We start from the raw sequence: 17,005 nt of genomic DNA, 5'->3' as shown, positions 1-17,005 counted from the left end.
AATTCACTTTGGTCAGAAAAAATAGTGTATTACTGGTAAGTATGTATTTACATATTATGTGATTCATTGTTTCGTTAAGAATAATTGTTGAATGTTAATCTCGATATGTAGAGACATAGCCATTTTATAAAAGACCGACCTTCAAAAAATCCCATTGACTTGATGATTCCAGTCCCGCTGACTCCTTTTGCATTAAATTCCACCGTGAAATACTCTCGTTAATCACGTAATCACAATCACAAAATTCGTCAAATCACAATGACATGCTCGATATAATAATTATAATTATAATAATAATAGTAATAATGATAATAATAATAACAATAATAACAATAATAATAATAACAATAATAATAATTGGGGAACAAAACAATGAATTCCCATAGTATGTTTTTGATCTTACTGTGAAATACTAAACTAAAACTACTTTTTGGCGACAATATTACAGCAAAAATATATAAATTAATATAACTGTAGTTCAATATATATTTGAATTTAGCATCAATAAATTATTTGAATTTTTTTAATTATTTTTTGCTGATAATGTTGTCACCATAAACATTAAGAGCCCTGGTGCTTCTATTTAGTGTATGCAGACGAAAGGAGTGTGCAGAACAGGCTCGAGTGTGAAATAATAAAACAAAACAAAAATTTTTTTTATTTCATTTTTTTATATATAAAATATCAATTAAAAACAAAAAGAAAACAGTGTAATAGTGCATTTAAATATTGAGTGTGTAGGTGTCTCCTCGTGCGTTTGACCAGAGGTCATTAAAAAAATATATAATAATAAAAATTTACTTGTGCAGTGAAGTATAAAAATTATTTAATTTATAACTTTTAATTAATTATACAAAAACATGCGTTATTACGAGGGACATTTAATTATTTTTTTACTTTCCAATAAAATTTAAATCATAAGATTATCAAGTATTGGCATTCAAACACTACGTAATTTTTTTTAGTTTGTTAATCATTGAGTTTATCGATTAATAAAAAAATATAAATGATAATTGAGTGATTTGAATATTAGTTATTAATTGTAGATAAATAAAGTGAGACGATAGCGACAGCAGTAAGCAAGCAATCGGCAGAGTGATAAAAAAACTCGAGCTCGATATATTTTAGCGTCTATATATAATTAAATTAAATAGTAATAGTAATATAGTAGTAGGCAGATTAGATTTATAGAAGAGAGAAGATATAGGTGAGATAGAAGTGATGTGATTACCGATGCACACAACACGCGCTATTGCTCACCAATTGGGCGCAGTACGGCACCTGCAAGGATACCCATCGTTAGGCTAATTAGTCGGTTAGTTAGTTATTCACGGGCAATATGGTCATTGGGTTAAATATATGTATTATTAGCATGTGTGGGATTATTCATATGTTACCAACCCGCTCGAACTATTTTAACTGTGGTACAAAAAAAAAATCTATTCTCTATTAAATTAAACATCTCTTGTAAATTTAATCAACGGTAAGTTAATTTGATTACTGGCTAAAAAAATTTCAAATGGTCTACTAAAAATAATAAATTGATTGATTTAAAATAGTTCGATCGGGTTTAAGTATTAAAATTAATTTATGTAGCACTGATTGATCCATGCAGGGCCGACCCAAAGCACGTGCGATCGTGATACTCGATCGTAATATATTATTATTGTAAATAAAAATAGTAACAATAATAAAAAAAAAGCTTTGAGCAGCAAGCCAGCATTTTAAAATATTTTAAATAATTTATAGTTATACAGTCGGACCTCGTTATAAGACTAGTTTAGGGCTGTAGGGGAAAAAATTATTAGAATTGAAGTTCTTCCACTATTGTGCTTAACAGTGATTGCGCCCAAGCCTCGCTATAAGACTATACCCGTTTTGCGTTTTATTTATGTATTCGGTTAAACTCTGCTCTGTTATACAGTGAATCTATTTTATGTATAATTATAAATAAACAGAATTCCGTCGTCCTTTTCTGTTAATTAGTTATGTGAGACCACGAAATTTTAAGTATTCTTTGAGAAAATAAATTACTTAATCTACAATCTAGGGTGGAGGTACCGTTTTTGGCCACGTTAGGGCCAGTTAGACACTTGAAAAATTTAAATAAAATAGTTTGTAAAAGACTCGATAATATAGTGAATTTTTTAAATATATTTAAAGATACTTCTATTCCACTATTAAAATGAAAATTTTATTTTACACTTTTTCATTAATTTAAATAAAGGATTAAATGTCCAAAAACGGAGGAGCAATGACCACAAATGGTACCTCTACCCTATATGTATTAGGGTGGTCGTTAAAAATTATACTTTCTCAGGCGGACCATAAAAAGCTTCTTTTTAGTGAAAAAATACCTGGGGAATTTGTTTGTTTTTTTTTTCAGTAAAAAGAACACGTGCCTCAGGACGATCAAAGTTCATTTTTCGATACAATCGCGGTTTTTTTTAAATATCTCATGAAATATGCAGATAAAAAGAAAAAATCATAGGGACAATTTTGTAGGAAATTAAATTTTCTACATAAAAAGTCATGGTCATTTTTTCTATAAAATGTGTATTTACGAAGATATTTAAAAAAAACTTTTTTAGATCTTATCAATTGAGCATTCAAAGAATTACGAATATTAAAAATAATATTTTTTCTTAAATATAGACAACTTCGTAACTCGTAACATATAAATCTGCTCGTTATAGCTTCTATATACTTAGAAAAATGTTGTTTTCAAAATTTGTAATCCTTAAAACGCTCGATTGATAAGATCTAAAAAAGTTTTTTTTAAATATCTTCGTAAATACACATTTTATAGAAAAAATGACCATGACTTTTTATGTAGAAAATTTAATTTCCTACAAAATTGTCCCTATGATTTTTTCTTTTTATCTGCATATTTCATGAGATATTTAAAAAAAACCGCGATTGTATCGAAAAATGAACTTTGATCGTCCTGAGGCACGTGTTCTTTTTACTGAAAAAAAAAACAAACAAATTCCCCAGGTATTTTTTCACTAAAAAGAAGCTTTTTATGGTCCGCCTGAGAAAGTATAATTTTTAACGACCTCCCTATATGTATGTACATTTGATCTCCATTTTAGTCGTACTGTTCGTTAGTCCTATAGCGAAGTTTCGGCGCAAAATTTTCATTGAGTTCTTAGTGGGGTGAGCGTTCCGAGCGAGTTTTAACAAAATGGTGTAAGAGTCTTTTACTGCGGTCTTATAACGAGGTCCGAATGTAATTAAAAAAAATTTTTTTTTGAACTTTGAAAATAAAATAATAATAATCTGACGAGCTTGGGAACGTCCCTGTACGGATAAACTATTGAAATTGCTTAGATTATTAGTAATGATAAAAACAATTAATATGTATAAATGTAAATGCACTAGCGTTAATTTAATAATTATATGTCAGCGCACAGCCACAGCCTCGATCCAAATAATCGAGTTTTAAAAGTATATAAATATGTTAATTAATTTATTTATTATTTATACTATGTTAAATAAATTATAAACTTTAATTGCATACGAACGAGGATTACCTACTTCTGTTTACAAATTTTTACAAATAATAATAATTTATATCGCATTATTAAAATTATTTGCTATCAATTTTATTTCTTATTGACTCATTTTTCAAATTTTTCAAATTTTTTAAATTAAAATTATTATTTTAATCATGCGATATTTTAAATAAACAAAATAAATTAATGATTAAAGTCGTAATAGTCGTGTGTATGTACGTTAATTTAATGTTTCTGTTTATTTGTATATATTATTGAGAAGCATTGAGGCTGCTTGCCGTTCAGCTACGTGTTAACACTTAAATAATAATAATAATAATAAAAATAACAATAATAATAATAATAATAATATTAATAATAAATTCATTATAAATTTAACAATAAAATGCATTTAACAATAAACTTTTTTGATTTTCTTTTTACAAATCTAAATAATAAAATAATGGCGCGTATCAGCGACTAGACATTTAGGTCAAGCGAAGGCAACATACTTCGTTTACTGACCTTATTTTTTTATGTATATGGATACATACATCTATATATATATATATTATTTTTTAAAAAACCCAAGATAATGTTTTATGTTGTTGAATAAACTAAATAAAATATCTGGCAGAAGATATTTAATTGTCATAACTTAAAAAAAATGTATCTTGGTAATTTAATTTTGTAATTATACTTGAGGTATCTTTACAGAACCAAGATGTGACTGCCAGTCTCTGATGAAGTCTTGGTTCATTAGTGGCCGCTTACCTTGCACTCGCACGTGGTACACTTGTCGTGCGGGTCCTGCCAGGCACTGCCACTTTCATGAATGATACCGGCGTAACTGCAAGGCTGAGGATGACCCGATGACGATGAATACGATGTACTGTTAATGTGATTTTCTCGAGCACAGGGATCGTCCTCGCAACGCGGACAACAGTCGCCGTCTTCAGTTACTGGGTTGCTACAAGTCACTGGTGGGCATTCCATTTGCCAGCAGTCTATTTCACCGTACTGATAAATTTAAGAATTTAGTTATTTAAAATAACAGTTTATGTTAATAATTAGTTGAATATATTTTTTCATGATACCAGCATCGAAACTTGAAGTTTCAGTGTCTCTACAGTCAGTCGAAACAAGATAATTAAAAGCCAATGCTGCAAACAACTGCTAGCGAACTCGTAATTCAAAAATACCTGCATACAGAGGGCAGGTATTTCTCAGGTATCTCTCAGATATTTCTTCCCAAGGGAAGAAACACAATTGTTTCTGTCCGGTGTCAGTTATATTCAGGGTGGTCACAAAGAAATGATTTCAAAATTTCCTGATAATTTCCAGTAAAGTTTTTCACATTTTTCCCTGATTTAGAAATTTTATTTTGTATCATTTAGATATTCAAAGTTTTTATTATATTTTCATTTTTAATAATTAAATTTGATAATTAAATCATGCGAGAAATCAGAAAAAATGGCAATAAAATAAATGAATATTGCCTACTTTTGATTATTCGATGTTAAAAATGTATAAGTTGAAATATTTAATAAGAAATTTTATGATTTAAATAAATTCAAAATACACTGGTTACAAAAATTAAGGGATATTACAAAAATTACAAATTTTTTAGTAATTTTCAACAGTTTGTAACTCGAAGGAAAATGTTCGTACAATAAAAACAAAAAGTCAAACTGTAGGTTCATGTGTCCAGTTTTCTGATCTGGGTCTTAAAATTTTTTTATTATGTATGGTTCCGGAGCATTCAAAAATCAATCATAATTATCGAAAAAAATTTATTGAAGCTCGAAGACCAATTTTAAGACGACCAAAAATTTGGTAAATTTCTTTTTCGATAGTTTTCTTAGGATTACTCCGGAATCGCACATAATTAAAAAATTTAAAGACCAGATCAGAAAACTAGACATTTGAAGCTACAATTTGCCTTTTTTGTTTTTGTCGTTTGACCATTTTCTTTCGAGTTACAACCTGTTGAAAATCACTTTAAAATTTGAAATTTTTTTGACATCTCTTAATTTTTATAACTAGTGTATAATTTAAAATTTTTTTAATTTTGAACTGTTACAATTTAATTCCCGGATATTTTTCGAAATTCTCTGACATTTCCCTGATAATTCCCGATATTCCCGGTTTTCCCGGTTCGTGGCCACCCTGTTATATTTAATGTTCATTTGCAGCTTTATTACTCTTATTCATCTGCTTGTAACTTCAATTTACTCATTTCATTTTTTAAGTGACAGTTTTAATAAACCAAATAAAATTACTGAAAATGAATGAAAATAATATTTTTGTCTTATTTACTATTTAATAAGTGACTGTAAATCACAGATTTCTCATCTCTAACAATTCCCGCATCATCGGCTTGAAATTAACTCTTTTTTTACTGGCTACTGACACTGAATCTTGAAGTTCCGATGCAGGTTGCCATGAAAAATATGGTGTGTGACTCAGGATGAAACACGATTTCAGACTGCGGGTGATGTCAGTCTTCACCCTAGTCTGAAATCGTCTTGTTTCATCCCTTGTCACACAATATCCTATTAAACTAAAAAATAATACCAAGCACTCGCAAGTCTGGCATTGATAAATCCAGCGTTCTCCACTTCTGAAGACAAGATGATGTAGCTCTTGATGCCGACAGGACGCTGCGGGATCACATTGTGGACAACATTTGTCTCGTCTACTACTTGGTGCACTGCAGTCACATATGGGATCTCTGCATGTGACAACACCATCCTTGCAGGTGCACTGTCTACAGGGATTACCAGCTGGAGCAAAGGTCTCGCTGTTTCCAATTTCACGATCCTCGTACCAGCAATCTGATAATTATTAATATTAATATTAATAAATCAATCAATCAATCCATCAATTATTAATTTAACTCTCAAAGGTCACACTTCCTACGAATTATAAAAATCTGACGCTGGTCTTTGAGCAGCAGTCGACTTTAAAGTTATGACAAAAGAATTTGGAAAAATGACTTTTTGCTTAAAAATAAAAATAACTTTGCTAATTTTTTTATTTTCAACTGAATCTTACGGCAAATTATAAGAGAATAAATGCACTCAGATATAGAATCGACGAAAAAGTTTAACTTTTAAAAAGTATATTTATTTTAATTAATAAACTGAAAAAATTTCTATAAAAAATTTCAGTCATTAAAAAAAAGTGTGATTGGTTTTTTAAAAATATCTCTATAAATATTGAGTTTTTCAAAAAATTGCACGAGAACTTTTTTGTAGCGCTTTAAATTCTCTACAAAAAAGGTATTCTGTATTTTTTTATAAAACTGAATAGCTATTGAAATATTTGGAGTTTAAAACTCGGAGCATTAGATACAGAAATTTGGAGTTTAAAATTGTCTGGGTCTTTTGCACCCCATGTGACCCTCGAGGGTTAGTGATTAAGTATATTTTTTGCTAAAGCTTTGTAAAAAAAGTATATTACTTAGGCTGCATTGATCAAGCGACGTGTCCTCACGTGGACAAGCACACTCGTATCCACCATCAGTATTAACACATCTGGCACTCGGATGACAGGTGTGTCTCCTCTCGAGTGTCTGATCATTACACTCATCAATGTCCAGACAGTGTGTCCCTTGGGTACTATCGTGAAGAGCACTACGGTAACCAGGTTTGCACCGGCAATAATACCATCCAGGCATATTGAAGCACGTTGACGAGTGATGACATCTGTGCAAATCACTCGCGCATTCGTCGAGATCCAGCTCACAGCTGTTGCCAATATATCCACGACGACATGAGCATTTACCTGGTGCGATACACTCACCACCGTTCTGACAAGTTTGATTGCATACCGCTAAAAAATAAATATTGAGTGAGAATACACAAAATTAATTTTGATTGTGAGGGAGGATATCGTAGTACAGATAAAATATTTATATAGGAGGTATATAATGGTAATAAGTGATGGATTTTACGTTTGCAAGTGTAGCCGTCTCCAGTATATCCGTCTTTGCAGATGCAATAATAACTGCCAGGCGTATTGACACAAGTCGCGTGTTCGGAACACAAATGACGACCGGTCGTACACTCATCCAGCTCAGCGCAGTTGAATTTGTCTACCCTCTGATACCCGGGAAGACACTCGCACGTGTATGAACCAACAACGTTGACACATCGGGTATTTTTATTGCAATGGTGACCCTCGAGGCCGCCTTGCTGTTTGCACTCGTCAACGTCTAAATATTTTTAATTTACCATCAGTAATAATTTTTATCTCTAACAGCTAAATACACTGTAAAAAATTTGCGGAGTGAATGACTGATTATTTATTAAATCCTTTCGGAGTAAAATTTACTCCGAAGCGGAGTTTATTTATGAGTTTGAATGGAGCAGACGTCAGAGAAGTTTAAAATTATAAATAAATAGAGTAAATAATTAAAAAAATAATATTTATAAAAAATGCACTTATTAATTTTTTAATTTTTTGAATGCGCATTTTTAAAAAAATTTATTTTATTAATTATTTACTCTATTTATAATAATTTTTGTCTGATGTCTGCAACATTCACACACAGTTTATTTCAATATTAAAAATCCGAATCGGAGTAAATGCGGATTTAAATAAAATCCAGATCACTCCGAAATTACTCCGCTGGAAAGACAAACTCTCTATTTACTTCGTATGTGGAGTGATTTTTTGAAAAAACTCCGAAACTCTGTGACAGAGTGAATTTGGATTCAAATAAAATTCGTAATCACTCCTTATTTTTTACAGTGTATATTTTTCATTAATTAAAAATGTCATTTCGACGAGTCAAAAAAATTACGGTTTAAAAAAAATTAAAATATTCAATATTTAAAAATTTTTTTAAAAAATTTTAAAAATTTTCTGTAACTTTGAAAAAAAATCAAAAATTTGACCCGCCAGAAATTACTCGTTAATATTAAATTAAAGTAAAAATATTAAAGTAAAGATAATAAATATATAAAATTTTGACTTAAAAATATAAAGCAAAAGTATTATTTTTAAAAAAATAATATTTTAATTATTGTTATTATTATTATGCATTAAATATAATTTAGTACCGTGACAATTTTGGCCATCTCCTTGAAAACCAATATTGCAGTGGCAGGCATAAGTTGTCTGAAGATTTAGGCAGGATGCATTTGTATGACAATTATGACCTTTAGCGCAGTAATCCACTCCTGGTTAGATTATGTATTAAGCCATGCAATTAGATATTGTTAATTTACGTTAAATGATCCGGTTATTGTATTTTATTGTTTTATGTATTGAATGACAATGATTCATTGATAACCATTATTGCGAGAGTATTTAATTAGATTTATTATTATTGGTTAATTTGTTATCGTTAATGTGTGTGTATATTATAGCATAGATAGATAATTTATTATTTCCATTAAGTTTTACTGTTATTGTTGTGGTTATTATTGTAATTATTTTTTAATATAAAAAAATCATACCTGGACAAAATTTGCAACATTCTTCAGCTACAGTTATTTGTTCACTTGGTGGACAAGGTAACGGTGGACATCGAGTTTTAGTGTCAATACTTTGACAAGTAAAACTACCGTCGAAACACTCACACTCGAAACACGGTCTTGGGAATATTTTTACTCCATGATCGTAAATAGTGTCTTTCAAAAAACATTCCTCTGTAATAAACAATAATTATTTTTTTAAAGTTCCCGCTATAAAAATTGAAAATTTTCAAAAAAAGGAAGTTATTGGTTTTAGTCCGATTTTTGAAAATTGAGTTTTCATCAGATCTTTACGTTTTGAGATCCTACGAAGCTGTTCTGACTATTTTCGGATGGACGTCTGTCCGTGTGTGCACAAAAAAAAAGGATTTCTTGGCGCGAAAAATTTTTACTCGCCCAAAAAAAATTTTTGCATTATAAATTGAAAACGAAAATTTTCTTGGGGTAAGAGAAAATTTTCTTAAGTGAAGAAAAAAATCTTTTGGAGAGAGGAAAAAATTCTTGTGTCAAGAAAATTTTTTTTTTTTTTTCATAATGCAAAATTTTTCTTGCGCCAAGAAATTCTTCTTTTCTATGTGGGTGTGTGCGTGTGAGTGTGTGTGTGGATGTGTGTAAAATAATTTTTGTCGTACGATATCAGGAACGAATCAACTGATTTGGACGTACTTAGCGGCAATCGAAAGGGTTCATCAAAACTTAGATCTGGATAGATTTTGAAGTCGAACGGGCTAGTAATTTACGAGTAATACGAAAAATAAAAAATAAACTTTTTTTTTTTAAGGCTTTTTTCGTATAACTTATAAACTACTTGTCCGATTTACCTCAAAATGTATTGAGTTCTAAGTCTTGATGATCCCTTTTGATTGTCGCCAAGCACGTTTAAATCAGTTGGTTCCTTCCAAAAATACTGTACGACAAAAATTAATTTTTTTTTAGTTGAACAATAAAATAAACATTTTTGTCTTCGAAAAGCTCAAAAATTTGCAAATAATAACGTTCGAGCTTTCTGAGTTTGAAAACAGCGGGAAATTTTGAAGTTGGCGGACAGGGCCAACTGTTTTTCAGATTTTTTTTATTTGTTTTATTGTTTAGATATTTCGTAGATAAAATTTAAAAAAAATTACTTAGACAAACAGGACAACATTTTCCTTGAGGTATGACTGGATGTTTGCAATTTACTGGAGCACAAGGTGTAGGTCGACATTCAATTTCACCGTGAACGCACACACATTGTTGGCAACCTTCTTCCCAAGTTGAACCGTCCTCGTGAATTGTGCCATTCGATCTGCAGGATTTTTGGCACTCGCATTCTTCCACTTTGCTTATTCTACCCTCTGCAGCAGCTAGCTGAAAAGAAGGATGTACATGAGAATGGCTAGATCAATTAACTACCAGTAAATAATTAAACTAGATTAAAAAATTTTTGGAGCTTATAAATGCTTATTTATTACAAATTACGAATCAAGTATGACTTAAAATAAAAGCGGATGTTGAGATTTATTTATTTAGGACACAAAAGTTACAGGTAAAAAAAAATAATTGAAAGAATTTATTTTTGGCCCGTAATCCTTTAAAAAAGTATCTGGCACATGGCCCGCTTGGGATGATAGCCAAAAAGGAAAAAAAAAGTAACCATTGAGCGCGAAGGAGAAAAATTCAGAGAGACATAAATTGAAATTTAAAATATAAATTTTTAAATTAGAAAGCTCTTGTGTGTCTTTACTTGACGTTTAAAAAAAAAATTAGCAACACAGAGAGAGAGAGAGCAATAAAAGTAAATGTGATTTTTTCTTTAATGGATTTTAGATTTATTACTAAATTTTTCTTTTAGATATTTAACTTAATTTTGAAAAGCGATCATTTATAATTTTAATGTTTTATTTTTTTGGTTTTTGTATTATCCCTTATCGAAATATTAGAGGCTGTGTTTCATTATACGGAGAGAAATTTATGGTAACAATTACAATATATTATGGGATTGATTCTCATAATGTATGATAACCGGTTTTTTTGAAATATTGGTGACAGGAACGGCACCCATATATATTATATTTATCATTACTATAATATCATAGTAATCGTTACCATAAGATTATAGTAATCGTTACCATATACTATAGTAATGGTTACCATGTATTATGGTAATGGTTACCATGTATTATGGTAATGATCACCATATATTATAGCAATGGTTACCATAATGTTACAGTAATGGTTCCTATAATATTATGGTGACCATTACCATGCTAATGGTCACCATATATTATAGTAATCGTAACCATGTATTACGGTAATGGTTACCATATATTATGGTAATGGTCACCATATACTATGGTAATCGTTACCATGTGTTATGGTAATAGTCACCATATATTATGGCAATGGTTACCATAGTATAATGGTAATCATTACCATAATTCTTTCACATGCGATATGGGAACTGTTTCCATAATGATGGGAATTGCTTCCATACTTATGGGAACTTTTCCCAGAAAGTGTGGGCCTATATTCCATAATTTTAAGTAATCATTATCATAACGGTATGGGATGATATTTCATAAGCGTACTAGGAACCGTTACCATAAATTTCTCTCCGTGGAGGATTAAAATACAAATTTTTTTTAGTACATTTCCAAATATGAATAAAAAATTTAAAAAAATGAAAATTGAATCTTTCTATTACGATTCAAAATTATACTTATTAATTATTGCAATAAAAAAAAAGTTGTAAACAAATATTATTTAAATATATTTACCCTGTGTGTTAATTCATTGAGATTATGCATTAACTGTTCTACTGTGTTTTGTAGAATAGAAAATTGACCACAAGTAGGACATGAAGTATCGAGTTGAGGACACTGTGATAAATATCCATGTGCACCTGGAATAAGCTTAACATCTTGAAGAGCGCCCTGTGTTAAAAAATTTTTATTTACATTTTACAATGCAGTTCAATGACACAAAAAATGTAATAGATAAAAAACCGTTTTAATTATCATGTTCATTACTAATTGTGATATTAACTAGTGGAGAGATTTATGTATCAAGATATGCCAGTGAACGGAAATGCGGGTACACTTTATGAAATGACAATAACTGAGGACTCAACATATGAATATATGGATATGCAAAATATGTAATGATTGATAGACGTTACAAGTAATTAGTAGACGTACTTTGAATAAAAAGTGCTTGGCGTTACGCTGACCGACCCAAAGTTGAAGCTGTGGCAGGGTAAAATTAGTGTCAGGTGGCCCAGGCCTCAGTAGACGCCTGTAAAGGGGATGACAGTCAACCAAAAGCTCGACCTGCGAGCCGCTAATACTCAAGGCGACCCTGTGCCACACTCCGTCGGCCAGACGGAAGGGAAAGGCCTCAACATGCACGGCACCGTCACGACGGGACACGTAATGAAGACGCAATTCATCTTTTCTTCCACTGCTTTGCAGCTCCAAGTATCTGCAATTTTTAGTTTTATTTAAATCGACAATTAAATTTATTTTTTTTATATAAGAAATATTATTTATCGAATTTTTTAAAAGTAATTCAATTTTTCGATTGCGAGTTTGATCATTTAATTTAAAAAATTTATTATTAAAATTAACATACCTATTATTACCATGAGAAAAGGCTATTATTGTTCCCGAATTAGCCTCTTCTTGTTTCAAAGACGCGGCAACAGTAAACTCCGGAACCCGCCGGAGTAAAGATGCCGCTCTTTCAAAACTTGATTGACTTACTTGAAGATCTCTCTCCTCACCTGGTAAAATATTCAAAATTCCACATTAAAAACTATATATTTATTTTCATACATCGCTATAATAATTTCCATTACTACTAATCAGTAGTTACTACACTGTAAAAAATTTGCGCAGTGAACGTGGATTAAATCCGGAGTGAATGCAGAGCAGATGACTGCATACTTATTTAATCCTCCTGGAGTAAAATTTACTCCGAAGGAGAGTTTATTTCAATATTTAAACTACGAATCGGAGTGAATACGGACTTAAAATCCAAATCACTCTGAAATCACTACGCTAAAAAAAATCTCTACACTGTAAAAAATTTTTTGCACCCGGTGTAGTGTAAATGTTTCTGTGTAAAAATTTTGGTGTGAAAATTACTCCACAGTCGGTGTTAAATTTAGGCGGTGTGAATTTAAAATTTTTACACCGCCAAACGTGTAAATGTATAAACAATGATAATTTTGCGTTAAGAAAATGAATCATAAAAATATTTAAATTTTCAAAATACTGTTTAATATCCAAATAAAATTAATGTAGTTATTGATTAAGTTGCTCATTAATCAAAATTACAACGAGTAACATGGAATGGTGTAAAAAAGGTAAATTACACCGTCTTGAAATTACACGGATGGAAAATTCACACCGAGAGAATTTTACACCGTTATTTCACTCTACACGGCCGTGTAAAGTTCTCCGGGTCCATTTTTACACCGAAATTTTTTAGTGTATTTACTCCGTATGGGGGTGATTATTTTAATTCTCTAGTACTCCGAGTAACGGAGTCAATTTAAATTAAAATAAAATCCACATTCACTCCCGGTTTTTTAAAATTTAAAAACTTTAATTCTCTAAATAAATTATCTCTAATTCCTGAATTAAAAGGGTTGAAATAAATGAAATGTAAATAAACCCATTGGGTAAGAAATTTGATAGCATATAATGTAAACTATCCCCATTATTATCAACAGCGTGATATCATTACTATAATTTTATATGTAATATCGTCTTTGTTACACGACGTGTCTCATGTTTCGCAAGTGGGACACGCTCTGTATATTCAATGAGCACCTGCAACTGCTCAATAACGCCTAATAGTAATAATGATAGTAATTGTAGTAGTAGTTGTAATTGTAGTAAGGGTATCATTGACACCCAATGGATTCTATTGAGTAAAAGTGCATGAAAAAAAAAAAAATTTTAAGTTGTAATAGCCCATTTGATGCTCAGTTGTAGTTTGGCTTCGCGGGTTCTCTTGAAAGTCAATTTTAAACTACCCCTCATTTATGATGTGATGCACGTATCTCGTTTCACACATGCCGCTATCATGGTAACTCAATACCGTTGCTGGTAACTACTCTCTTTATCGACTGCGAACTTGTAACATTCATAGACGGCTGAAGATAAGTCGAGACTCCTTATTTCTTACTATCATTTACTCCTTTTACTTTTTTTTTTATAATTGTATCGATGCATGAATAAGGAATCGAGTGTAACTGTAGGGTAGAAAAATAAATTAAGAGAGAAAGGATGAACAAGATACCCAAGCTTTATACTCAATTACTTTTACTTGGGTCTATGGGCATTATTCTATGGAGAAATGACGCGTGCCAGACGTCAAGTTACGCGTTAATAAAAATTTTTACTCTTCAGTTCACATGGTCACCCTTTGTTATAAGTCTTCTTTTCCTTAAGACTAAATACTTAGGAGAGAAAATTTATATTTTTATTGATGTGCATTTACAATTTTCGTCGATAATTTATTAAAAATTTTATTTTTTGAGTTTTATTACAGCGAAGCTAGAGGTGAAATAAATATTTTTTTGTTGTCCATTTCTTCAAATTAATTTTTGTGACTAAAGTAAGAGACCTAGTACCCGATCACTCATGTATTTGGATATCTATGTTTAGAAAATCCAGTAAACATATATATATATATATATATATACAAATACATGGAGTGATCGGGTACTAGGGCATTTACCTTAGCTTTCAAAATTATTTATGCACGGAAATTTTATTAAGTTTAAAAAAAATTAAATCTTCGTTTGAAAATTTTTTTTCTAAATGTATTGATATATTTGAGTACAAAGAACATTTTTATATTAATCAAGTTTCGATTCATGAATTGTTACTTAAAGCTGCAAATCCTTACTGCATCAATAAATCGTCGGCGATATTGCAGTAGCAAAGTTTAGTTACGTGGTATTGCAGTATCACCGACGAAAATGTTAATAAATTATCAGACTTATTTCATTAAATTAAGTTTAATAATAACGACAATTTGTAGAGACAAACAAGCAAATATTTGAAAAATAATATACGACAGATTTTAAAAAGAAAAAAATTACACGCAGAGATTTCTTCAGTAAAAATTACCCATAAAGTTTGGTACTGTAAGGACATCTAGCCAGTAACTTTTACTATAGTAACTATAGTAAATAACATACATGTTATTAGTATAGGGACAAGATTTTTGTCTTATTTTTTAAATGAATGGTTCAAATTTTTGATATTACGGGGAAAATATCGGTCTTAGTAAAAAAGTTTTCGAACAAAAGTTGTAGAAAATTTAATTTTATTAAAAAAATATCTCTTATGATTTTCTTATACGATCAATATTTTCATCGTAATTCAAAAATTAAGATTCATAATGAATGATTCAAAATTTTGTTAATTATGAAAATTTTAATTTTGAAATTACGGGTTTCTTATTAGTCTTAAGAAAAAATTATAAGAGACATTTTTTTTAGAAAATTAAATTTCCTACACCTTTTGTTTGAAAACTTTTTTTCATAAGACCAATATTTTCCCCGTAATATAAAAAATTTCACATCCCTAATTATTAATTATTTTTAAATTAACTCAAAAATCCTGGCCCTAGTTATTAGTAAAAATTGCACTTCATTTACAAGCTATCGAGTAGTATATTTTACGATGTGCATGGGAAAAATTGACATATTTTCCACATGTCCTCACAGTATCAAACTTTTTGGGTAATTTTTACAAAAATTTCTCTGGTGTATACGAATTTTTTAGGTGCCCATTTTACTCGTTCAACCCTATAATCCTATGATTTATATTGTTTCAAATACATATATTTACTATATTCGACGATAGTGAACACACCTAAATTGAAAAAATAATAATAATTATACGAATGAACGTAAAATATAAAAAAAAAAAAGATAAATGATATTTTAAATCTGTAATTGAAAACAAGTGACAGGTTCAATAAATCTTCCCAAATGTTTCAATCTATATGTGCGGTTTATTTTATTGTTTTCAATGGGACAATGAAGCACACGTTCAAACAATATTTCGGAGGGTCATAAAGCCTACAATTTTCAGCAGAAGGCGACGATATGGTGTGAGCTTTTACACCCTTTTCCATCTATACACATATATATGTATATATATATACGATGGGTATTACGATAATACTTTCATTTATTTTCATCGAAATCCCCAAAAGCTGGCAATTGAAATTTCGGTTCACTGAATACTACCCCTCGAACTTTCCACTCGAAATGCTGACAAAATCCTTTTAATAACTTTAAAATGAAAAAAATAATATATTGAAAACTGAAGTTAAATTAGTTATTTTTCGAAAAAAAAATTTAATTAAACCTGAGTCAGAAAACAAATGCGAATTTAAGTCTCAAAGTTCTCAATGAGATTTTTTAGGATAAATTTAGAATTTGAAGATTGACAACAGTATAGAAAGTTATCTTAGTTTAGTCCTCAAAGTAGTAATTACAACCAATTTTACCACACTGAGAGAAAAATTTACTAATATTTGATAAATTATATATATCAAATATTCGATTGTATTTATTAAATATTATCTTACACATATCAAATATCGACTTTTCCATCGACTAAATATTAATATATTGATATTAACATTTGATAGGTCGCTGATCAATATTTAATAGAAGTTTATTAATATTTTATAAATTTTTATCAACTATTGATATGTGAGATTTGTATATAGTATTAATGAGTGTGGTGGCGTTGTACCCTCTAACCTAACATATTGCCTTATATACGCGTTACAACTAACAAATTGTTTTTATGCTTGTTAAAATAATTAAAAAAAAAATAAAAAGATTATGGAAAAATTATTAAAGAAGTGGGACTTGCTAAATTCCACCTAACCTATATTAAACAAAAAAACTGCTTACATATCATGATAGTATATAATATATATGTAGAATCGTAAACTATAGATCAGTTCATATTTATTAATATTTGATAAACCGCCGATCAATAATTG

At 30.0% G+C, this 17,005-nt stretch overlaps 1 protein-coding gene across 6 annotated transcripts in view; it reads right to left on the bottom strand.

Annotated features, from left to right (window-relative positions):
* Positions 1-17,005, bottom strand: part of LOC130678420 (protein kinase C-binding protein NELL1-like) — a 100,308-nt gene that overhangs the window by 9,147 nt on the left and 74,156 nt on the right. The window contains exons 3-14 of one of the 6 annotated variants that reach the window (XR_008991819.1): positions 12,593-12,743; positions 12,160-12,442; positions 11,740-11,895; positions 10,108-10,330; positions 8,966-9,157; positions 8,567-8,686; positions 7,456-7,716; positions 6,963-7,334; positions 6,075-6,334; positions 4,272-4,517; positions 1,261-1,281; positions 52-184 (exon numbers count right to left, since the gene is read on the bottom strand). Coding sequence is in view for 5 of the 6 variants with exons in the window: in XM_057485597.1 (XP_057341580.1) it covers positions 140-184; positions 1,261-1,281; positions 4,272-4,517; positions 6,075-6,334; positions 6,963-7,334; positions 7,456-7,716; positions 8,567-8,686; positions 8,966-9,157; positions 10,108-10,330; positions 11,740-11,895; positions 12,160-12,442; positions 12,593-12,743 (2,330 nt within the window). In the remaining variant the exon portion in view is untranslated. Of the gene's footprint in view, positions 1-51; positions 185-1,231; positions 1,282-4,271; positions 4,518-6,074; positions 6,335-6,962; positions 7,335-7,455; positions 7,717-8,566; positions 8,687-8,965; positions 9,158-10,107; positions 10,331-11,739; positions 11,896-12,159; positions 12,443-12,592; positions 12,744-17,005 lie in introns of all 6 variants that reach the window. The other 5 variants (XM_057485597.1, XM_057485596.1, XM_057485598.1 and 2 more) reach the window with 5 other exon arrangements.

This window comes from Microplitis mediator, chromosome 2 (assembly GCF_029852145.1).
Source record: "Microplitis mediator isolate UGA2020A chromosome 2, iyMicMedi2.1, whole genome shotgun sequence".
NCBI classification, from domain to species: Eukaryota; Metazoa; Arthropoda; class Insecta; order Hymenoptera; family Braconidae; genus Microplitis; species Microplitis mediator.
The sequence above is the reverse complement of the archived record's forward strand: the minus strand, read 5'-3'. Positions and strand labels throughout refer to the sequence as shown.